Genomic DNA, 10,791 nt, shown 5'->3' with positions numbered 1-10,791 from the left:
ATTTTCCACTGTCACTTCTGGGCCAATTTCATTATAGATAGAGATAATTGTAAGCAGCAAGATTGTTCAATAAAGTAAAATCTACAAACACATGACCAACACCAAAGCACAATTTTGTCATGAATCCATCTGTGTCCTTTGTTTAATATGCACATAGACCAAGGTGAGCGACACAGGCTTTAGAGCCTCTAGTTTTATTTTTCATAGTCTTTTTTAACAATGTGAAAAAAAAACCCACCAAAAATATTGTATGATATGGTTTCCATGCTGACAGTACATGTTTCTGGAATAACCTTTGTCAAAGAGTTTCAATAATAATACTGAAAACTATAAATATAAAAAAGAAGATGTGGTATGATTGCCAATGAGACAACTATCCACAAAAGACCAAAATGACACAGACATTAACAACTATAGGTCACCGTACGGCCTTCAACAATGTGCAAAGCCCATAATTCATAGTCAGCTATAAAAGGCCCCCCATAAAGCACTGTAAAACAATTCAAACGAGAAAACTAACGGCCTATATATAAGTTCATCTCGACCTCTGTAAAGAGTTGCATTTATTTGAAAGTCACACCAACATTGTTTTTCTTGTTATAACATTAGGTGCTGTCCAGAGAAGGTCTTTGTTTTCTGTTATCCCACACCTGCCGCCAATTTACCAGGAGTCAAGTGATCACCAGAGTGACTTAGACAGTCTTCATGATGACTTAGTCACTCAATCAGCTAACTATGACATGTACACTAGTGACTTTGACAGAAGACAGACTGACTCAGAAAATGTGTTTGAGAATACAGGGGAATTGGATGATCATTGTATTGACTTAGTCAAAAAGACAAATGATTTACAAAGGGGCAATTTAGGGATGGGGATGAAGGATTTTGATAGAAGACAAAATGATTTGCACAATAAGACTGTTTCAGGTGATAAGCAAATGAATGAAATTGACAACTTGACTAATCTTCAAAATTTATCTAACGCTAGCAGTGAAGAAAGTTATAGTTTTGACAAGAGTGGTATAGACAGTGATGTCTCCTACATATCAGAATCTGACTTGGACATGCTAGAAGGGTCTGACTTGAACACGGCAGAATCTGATTTCGACACAGAAAGGTTCGACTTGGGAACTAACCCCTCTGATGTAAATCCAGAGTTCCTAGAAACTTACCATGAGCCAAAAATAATTGACTTGAAACTAACGTCACCTTGTTCTTCAAAATACACTGGTTTAGCAAATATATCCCCAAAAACCAGCATACACAAGAAAGAAGATACAGAAGTTGATCTTATTAGAATATCTTACAGACAAAAGCAGGAAAATTTGGATAGAATAGGAACTAGCAATAGATCAGATGTTGAAACAATACCATCTGTCAACCTTTTCGAAGTTAATGATGACCTGAAAGTAATCACGTCTAGACTCACTTCAACCCCAAGGATGGTTTCCACACCTTATATTTCTTTGGGAGATATTGATATTGAATTTGACTCAGAAACAGACACTATAATTTCAAGCAGAAGTTTATCAGCTACTGATGATCAGAGGAGCATTGATATTTCTATTAGTGGAAACCAGTTTTTAAAGTACAATGAATCTGATGAAAGTGTTCTAATGACTAATGGTAACCAGTCTGTAGACAAGAAACCAGAAAGAAATATTGGAATGAAGGATGGTAACCAGTCAGCAGACAAGGAACCAGAAAGAAGTATTGGAATGAAGGGTGGTTACCAGTCAGCAGACAAGGAACCAGAAAGAAGTATTGGAATGAAGGATGGTAACCAGTCAGCAGACAAGGAACCAGAAAGAAATATTGGAATGAAGGATGGTAACCAGTCAGCAGACAAGGAACCAGAAAGAAGTATTGGAATGAAGGGTGGTTACCAGTCTGCAGACAAGGATTCAGCTAGGAGTACTCAAATAAGTAATGGGAATCAGTCCAAAGGGAGAGAATCAAATGAAAAAATGTTTGAAAATGCTTGGAAGAGTTCTCCAAAGCATGTAAAATTTAAATCTCCAATTGATGAAGTTAATAATTTAAATGGGAATCTAGAAAATGGAACCAAAGATTTCTTAAATGCAGAAAATATTGAGATAGAAATTGCATGTAAAACACAAAGGAGCAAACAGAAAGTTAAAAGGAAAAGAGAAAGAGAAAGCAAGAAAGATAAATTTGAAATTAGTATTGATAATGGAGATACGGATATTCAGATAATTAACAGTGGAAATACAGTTGAAAAGAAAAAGAATGATTTAAAAGATTCAGGATTTATTGAAGAGGAATCAAGCACACCAAGATTGAAACAAAAATCAAGTAGACCCAAAGAGCTCATGGACAAAGAAGTTCATTTGAGAAATGTTGGGGAGAAAGATTTGGAAGAAATCAAACCTACAATGGAGAACATTTTAAAAGCTGAAATAGAAAGTGATGACAACCCAGAAGAATGTTTTGATTATGAAAATTCTTCAGATAAAAACCTATATAAAGAAAATGTGGAGTTAGCAAATCAATCTAGGTCTAAATATAAACGACGACGAAGAAGAAAACATAAAAAGCGTAACAAACTTTCTGTGGAAGATGATGATAAAAATAGGTTTAGTGCTTCAGAAATTGAAAAAGTTAGTAGATTGGAAGTTACAAATCTGGAAGATACCATTGGTAGTCGCATCATGAATGAAAAGTTTCTTTCATTACCCCTGCTAAGCACCAAAAATAAAAGCATGGCTGAGGATTCTGCAGCTGACCATACCAGCGATGTAAGTTCAGAAGATGAACTGATCAGTGTCTTCAAGTTACCAGCAGTGCATTTGAAAAATGATGGAAAAAGTACTGAAGAAGTTGAGGAACAACAACCTCCGGTCAAAACATTCCATAAACAGAAGAAGCAACATAGAAAAATTTCAAACAAAGCAAAAGCTTCTGTTGTAGAAAATGATGATCAAGGTAAAAACAACTATGCCATTCCTTCTGACAAATTCATAAAAGATGAAATGGAAGATGATGATGAAGATCTGTTATTGAAAGGTAGATTTAGAGATAGAAAGAAAAGGAGAATGAAGAAAGAAAGTATCCCAATAGAAAGTGCAGACGAGAGAGCAAATGACATCTTTACCAAAACAGATGATTTTGTTGTAATGGCAAGTGATAGTGATTTGAATGAGATGATTGACAGTGAAGAAGATTTGGATCATGTGATCAGTCTTCCTCCAATCAAAACCATGAGTTTTGTAAGAAATTTACAAGATAGTGAAACCCAGATTGATGTAAAAAGAAAGAAAAATATGTCAAAATTGACAAAAGAAAAGAGACAGAGGAATAGAGAGAGGAAAAATAGAGATGAAACAGTAAAAAAACGTCAGCAATTAGATTACCAAAATGTTTCTTTGGATGTAAAGGGAGAAAACTCTGATATTAGCAATGATGTTAATGAAACAGAATCAGACAAAAATGTTTACAAAACTATATCAAAACCAGAATTTGTAACAAGTAAAAACATTTTGCCACAATTTGATGATCAAAATTTAGGTACTTCAGCTGAAATTGAGGGTCCTTTAACTGATGTGAGAAAAGTTAGAAAGAAAGATTTGGAAGAAATCAAACCTTCAATGGAGAACATTTTAAGAGCTGAAATAGAAAGTGATGACAGCCAAGCAGGTTGTGTTGAATTTGAAAATTCACCAGATAAAACGCTATATAAAGAAAATGAGGACTCAGCAAATTACTCTAGATCTAAACATAAACGTAGACGAAGAAGAAAACATAAAAAGCATTACAATCTTTCTGTGGAAAATGATGATAAAAATAGGTTTAGTGCTTCAGAAATTGATGAAGTAATCAGATATGAAGATAAGAAGCTACAAGATGCAAATGGTTTTGGCAACATAAATGATAAATTGCTTTCATTACCCCTGCTAAGTACTGAAAATAAAACCATGGCTGAGTATTCTGCAGCTGACCATACCAGTGATGTAAGTTCAGAAGATGAACAGATCAATGTCTTCAAGTTACCAGCAGTGCATTTGAAAAATGATGGAAAAAGTACTGAAGAAGTTGAGGAACAACAACCTCCGGTCAAAACATTCCATAAACAGAAGAAGCAACATAGAAAAATTTCAAACAAAACAACAGATTCTGTTGTAAAAAATGATGATCAAGGTAAAAACAACTATGCCATTCCTTCTGACAAATTCATAAAAGATGAAATGGAAGATGATGATGAAGATCTGTTAATGAAAGGCAGATTTAGAGATAGAAAGAAAAGGAGAACGAAGAAAGAAAGTATCCCAATAGAAAGTGCAGACGAGAGAGCAAATGACATCTTTACTTTAACAGATGATTTTGTTGTAATAGCAAGTGATAGTGATTTGAATGAGATGATTGACAGTGAAGAAGATTTGGATCATGTGATCAGTCTTCCTCCAATCAAAACCATGGATTTTGTAAGAAATTTACAAGATAGTGAAACCAGTAATGATGTAAAAAGGAAGAAAAATATGTCAAAATTGACAAAGGAAAAGAGACAGAGGAATAGAGAGAGGAAAAATAGAGATGAAACAGTAAAAGATCGTCAGAAATTAGATTACCAAAATGTTTCTTTGGATGTAAAGGGAGAAAACTCTGATATTTTCCATGATGTTAATGAACCAGACTCAGACAAAAATGTTTACAAAATTATATCAAAACCAAATTCTGTAACAAGTAAAAACATTTTGCCAGAATCTGATGATCAAAATTTTGGTATTTCAGTTGAAATTGAGGTTCCTTTAACTGAGGTGGAAGAAAATTTGTCTCATGGAAATAATCAAAATGACATTATTCATGACTCACTATACGTTGATCAAAGAGACTTAAACGAAATAAACCAATTAAAAGTAATATCCCCAAGGAAACAAGTTAAACAATCTGATAATAAGGGAATAAAAGATTGTTTGGAAACTAAAAATGATAAAACGGTTGATGAAATTGGTAGAATATCCTTACCATCAGTTACCAGTAAAAGCAGAATATCCTTACCATCAGTTACCAGTAAAAGCAGTAAGTCCAGAGAGGTCGAAAGTATACTGGACGTAGAGGAGTTTGAAAGAATCTCCTTACCAACAGTAAAAATCACCAGCTGTGAACCTGTAGAGGTTGAAAGTCCAATGTCAAATAATCAACAACCCAGTCAAAATCTTGCAAGGAAGTTTTCCTTTGGAACTTTACCAAATATTACGAAGAAAAGGAATTCTTTTCCAACACAGCCATTGAAGAAACCAAAAGTTAAAAAGCAGTCATCAAAATATGCAAAAAGTAAACAAATTTTAGAGGATAATCCTAAGCAGACATTCTTGTTTGATTTGCCTAATGAAATAAACGACAGAGATTTTGAAGAACAGGGGGATGTTTCTTTAACTGATATAAAAAATCCAAATGACCTTGACATTAAAAACACTACTGAACAAAACCTTCCTGTGGGAGATCACTCTGATAACTACAGGGTACCAAACAGTCAACTTACAAACAGACCAATCAGAAAAGGTTTTACTTGTGTGATTTTTGTAAAAGTATGGAATGAAATTGATACCATGAATCATTATGCAAAATAAAAAGAAATGATTTGAATTACAAAAATATACATTTTGAGGATAAGACTTTTTGATTCCTTTTACTGTTTCAGTATCAATATTTATTCCATATGGTTTTAAATCACAATATGTGTGGAAGTGGTTTGATTTTTTTGTTGGTTGAAAATCATTGAAGATTTTCTTTTCACTTTGAAGGTATACCTGTACCTTTATCTTTTAAGTGATGGAAAAATACAAAAAATCTGTTGTTTTTTTTCTTTGAGTATATACTTTTTTACCGCCTTTTAAAGTATTTAAATACAATTTTTATAGAATGAGTCAAGAAGGGGCAGACAACTTTTTCAAAGGGAGACAATACAATAAGATAGATGTGAAAAGAAAGTCTTCAAATTTTGTCATGGAACACAAAAACTGTCACTAAGCATGTCCCTGATGTGATATAATGAAAAAAATACTAGATCTAAGATAAGATTGAAAAAATATGAAAATATAGTGATTGAGAAAATCTTCAGTGAATTTATAGATCAAAATTGAAACCATTTTCATGCATAAGTGAGTTGAAAGATATAATGAAGACCCTCCCGTTGAAATTAATATGGAAAATTTTAATCAATCTTATAGAAATAGCCATATACAGTTACCAAATAAGAGTAGATTATTTATTTTTTTTATCAATTATCATAAAGTTACAAAAAAATCCTCCATTGATAGTAAAAAAGAGTCCACCTTGCATTTTTTCTTGTCAGCCCTTGAGGTACGGAACTTATATTCAGTAACAATTATTTTCAGTGTTTTAAGAAAAATTTTCCACACAGTTTGAATGAGAAATCTTTTTATGGTTTGAAATGTCTTATTTCTTCTATGGACATCTTTTGCATGTTGGTTGTTGTTCACAAATAGACAGACCATACACAACTACATTATATACTTTACAATTTATAGATCAGTAAGAAGAACAGGTTTAATTCTATACATATTATAGATATTTAATTGGCACTTTCGAATATTTGTTTTAAGTTATTAGCATTATCTTTTTTAGGTATTTGCTAAAAAAGAAAAGTTCATATTTTATATTAGATAATATTAATGTTTTGTTTAATATTTGACAGACTGCAAATTGTTATTTACTTTTATATTTAATTTATTTTCGTAAGACAAATGAATTTAGTGATTAAAAACCCCTTTAAAGTAAAAGGAATACAGTAACAATATACTGTTTGTGTAACTGATTCAAATACTTTAATGTATATGTATTTTAAAGATGAATTTAAACTCATAAATATAACCTGTTTAAGGTCTTGAAAGTCGTCCACTGACAAAAGAGAGAATGCCCATGTTTCAACGAAAACCAATCCTGCATGAAAATGACAACAAGCAAAAACACATGCAAGAAAGACAACATGATGATATGAAATCCCAAATGGAAACTGCCACTGATATAAATGAGTCAATGAGTCCGTCAGAATCATGGATTAGTAAAGGTTAAACTTTGGCATGGAATTTTTGGAAATATTTTTACACTCTTATTTTCTTTGTCACCATGTGATTGGTCATTTCACTCTGTTCTGATCTTTTTCTGCAAGTTATTTTTTTGGCAACTTTTTTGTAGAATTTGCATGACAAAAACTTTTATGAGGAAAAAAATGACAGAAAATGTGAAAAATGTACCAATAAAGGTAAAACAGAAGGCACAAAAAATGAATTACTTTAAAAACTAGAAAAAATTCAATTTAATATGAACATTTGAATTGGTAAAAATTTGAAATTCATTTCCTACACTGATTTTTCCATCACAACCAAAAGTCAAATTGCATTTTTAATCTCAGACAGTTTTGTTTGCAAAATTACTACTTGTGATTCTCCTGTTGTCTTCTTTCTTAAAAAATACCTCTATCTGCATGGTTGTGTAACAGTTATCTTTCTTGGGAAAAAATACTTGTGTAGTTTTTGCAACCTTGTGCAAACACATAAAATAATGTTTTAAAAGGTATAAATGCTAATTATATTCAAGGGTGTGTTTAGTGTATCACTATTTCTCTAATTCTTCGTCAATTTATCCATTTCTGCAACCATTGTATAAAAAAATTTAATCAATGTGTGGTTTGTTTGATCTCAGTTCTTCATTGGTTAAAATCCGATTATTACATCGAATTGTCTTGTTTTCCTCTGAATTTCCTATTGTGACTGCATGAAAAAAGGCGACCATGCCTGATGACATCACATAGAACGAACACATCTTTTTGCAGATCAGTCGCAAAGAAGGAATACGTTTGCCTGCGTTATGTTTGAAAATCATTAGAGAAACAGATTCTACAACCAAATCTCGTGTAATATGATATTTATCCACTCTCAACAGTTAAATTTTAAATATTTAACTGTCTCGAGTGGATAAATATCGTATCACACTCGATGCAGTGGTAGAATCTATATGCAACTCCTTGTTAGAATAAGCCATAAAGAAGGGGTTGCTCATTGTCTTGTTTCCTCTTGTCTTAAGAATAATCACTTCTGACTGCAAAGTTATCTTTCTTGAAAGCCAAAATTGTGTTGTTTTCATCATTGTGGTAATGCGTAAAATAAATAATAATAGGAGTCTTACAAAGTGGAGTACAGTTTACTAAGAACTAGTACTTTGTTATTTGGGCAATTTCTTGATTGAAATAACCATGTAGACATGTTTATTCATTGCTTGTTATCGATGAAATTTTGTAATAAAATTGAGATTCTAATGCAACAACGTTTGTAACGTTCATTTTGATTGAATAACGTCACTTTCTTACATGGCATCAATTGACAATTGATGCTATGGGACGTACGTGCAAGCGCAGACGGCATATGACAGATTTTAAATACATGTTTTAACGTTGTTTTCTGTCAGTTTCATTAGAATGGAGATAACAATATTGTATTTTAAGCTCCGACAGCATCAATTTGGGTGTTTGATGGTCGCAAATACCCGTTTACTGTCTCCGCTAAAGCTAAAACTTAATTTGCGACCATCAAATCCCCAATTGATGTCGTCGGAGCTTAAAATACAATACAGTTATCTCCTATATAGAAATGGGGAATATTAAGTATATTTTATATTGTGACCTTAAGCTTATTACAGTATGGGTTTGTAGTGATAAAAACGTCCCCTGTCCTTGCAGATATGTTATGGTTTTAAGAGCTTTTTAAGATCTGGTATCCACCTCCACGTACTTTCTCAATAACTTCTTGCACTTAAGAAATCTCACCAATTATTTTGGAAAATTGTGATATCATTTATTATGACATAGACATTTTGTTTCCTGGTCTCAATTGCAAAAGAACTTCTGCAGAACCACAGATAAGATTGTTTGTGTAGAAGCTGGTGTCCGTATTTGAACACCTAACAAAGTCGTAGCATTATGGGCAGCAATTATACCTTGGAAACAGGGTAGAGGAAAAGACCGTTTTTGAAGAAACTGTATATAAAATATAGGTTGTTTGTAAAACAACTAAAATTGAAAAAAAAAATGATTATATGTAGACACAAGTGAAGCAAACTACAGTACAAATGTTTGGTTTTTGTTGGTAAAAATGATTCATGTGACTTCTGAATCCTATGAATGAACAATTATCTCTACGGAATCACATACAACTGACAATAATTTAATTTTGGATGTAATGTGTCTTCTGATTGGCTGACGTTATTTTGTTATGAGCCCATAGACATAATTTTGTCATGTGACCGTGACGTTATCAACGTTTTTTCATGGTTTTCTACGGTTTAAAATTGAATTTAGAATTAAATTATAAGAAAAGACTGCAATATTTTTTCTGTCTATTCGAAATAACTTAAAAAATGTGATGCACACTGTTAAATAACCCGCTACGCGCATTATTCAGTGTGCACCAAATTTTTTATGTTATTTCTTCATGGACAGAAAAAATATTACAGTCATTCCTTAAATAATATATATAAATCTATTCCTGTAAATTAATTGTTACATTGAAAGTAATATGTGATTTTTTTTTAATTCTGTCATTCTTTTTAGAGTTTTGAATTTCAGATTTTACAGAAAAAAAATATCATTTTATTAACAGCATTTACATGATAAATCAATTCTGAAGATTTGCATAGTTGTGTTACAATTAGATTAACTTGTTATTGTTGATAATGTTGCATTATTTTAGAAAAGCCTCTTTTACATCTGTAATTTTTTTAACCATGAACTTTTAACCTTTCAAACTATTTGTAATATAGTAAGAGCAGCAAACAATCCAGACGACACATTTGACCTTGACCCAAAAAGACAGCCTCATTCTGATGACAAAGATGAAGAAAAATCTACAAGAAGAAATAGAGAAATAATTCAAAATGGAGACAAATATGTCCGACCAGAAAATATGAACTTCAGAAAAGACATTGACAAAGGTCAGGACATGAGACAATCTCATGGGTCACATGAGAAACAATCTCATGTGATTCAATCAATGTCAGGAGCCATCTCACCCATCATCTATGAGACATCAGGCTGCCCATGGATCAACTCAGGTTTTACTGCATGTTGCATGAAGACTCCATTGGTGTGTGAAATGTTTTTGTTTTGTGATTAACTTGTTTTATTGACTAATCTTTTGACAATTTTTGTCTGAAAAAAGTGTTCTAATAGATTCAATTTATTTTAATATGCAGTGAATTTTTCATTAAGAATCTCTATTTAAATTAAGTGTGTTTTGTGAAAATTTTAAAAGATTGACTTACTCTCTGATGGTGGTCTTACATAGGCGGATCCAGGGGGCCCTGGGGGGCCTGGGCCAACCCTTTCGTGGGAAAAATTTGGTTGATTATATAGGGAATCACTGAAGCATGACTGGAGAGGGCGCCCCCTTAGGTCAATCAGCGGGCCCCCCTTAGGAAAAGTGCTGGATCCGCCACTGTCTTAGAATCATTGCATGTTTAAGTAATTTATATTCTTCTTGACCATTTGAAAAAGAAAAATTCAGGATTATAAATTTTAGAAATATGCTAATCATTTGTCAATTTTGCAGATCTATTGTCATTATTCAATTATATTATTGTTTACTTAAAATTTAGGTTAAATATGTTTCACTGCAATTTTTTTATAACTGCATGAGGTGATAATTGTAAATTAACATTTGACAGATGCATTGTGGGAATAAATGAGTTTGTTTCACATAAAGAGTTGTCTCCCTCTGTAACAAGTTGGAGGGAAAACACATAATTACATCCCCTTTA

At 32.4% G+C, this 10,791-nt stretch overlaps 1 protein-coding gene across 1 annotated transcript in view; it reads left to right on the top strand.

The window, feature by feature from the left end:
- Window positions 1-539: 539 nt before the first annotated feature.
- LOC139498490 (uncharacterized protein PF3D7_1120600-like) overlaps window positions 540-10,791 on the top strand; it is a 39,789-nt gene continuing 29,537 nt past the window's right edge. The window contains exons 1-3 of the mRNA XM_071286894.1: window positions 540-5,520; window positions 6,863-7,048; window positions 9,796-10,086. Coding sequence (XP_071142995.1) covers window positions 741-5,520; window positions 6,863-7,048; window positions 9,796-10,086 — 5,257 coding nt within the window. The 5' untranslated portion in view covers window positions 540-740. The remainder of the gene's footprint in view (window positions 5,521-6,862; window positions 7,049-9,795; window positions 10,087-10,791) is intronic.

This window comes from Mytilus edulis, chromosome 12 (genome assembly GCF_963676685.1).
Source record: "Mytilus edulis chromosome 12, xbMytEdul2.2, whole genome shotgun sequence".
Lineage (NCBI taxonomy): Eukaryota > Metazoa > Mollusca > Bivalvia > Mytilida > Mytilidae > Mytilus > Mytilus edulis.
The sequence above is the reverse complement of the archived record's forward strand: the minus strand, read 5'-3'. Positions and strand labels throughout refer to the sequence as shown.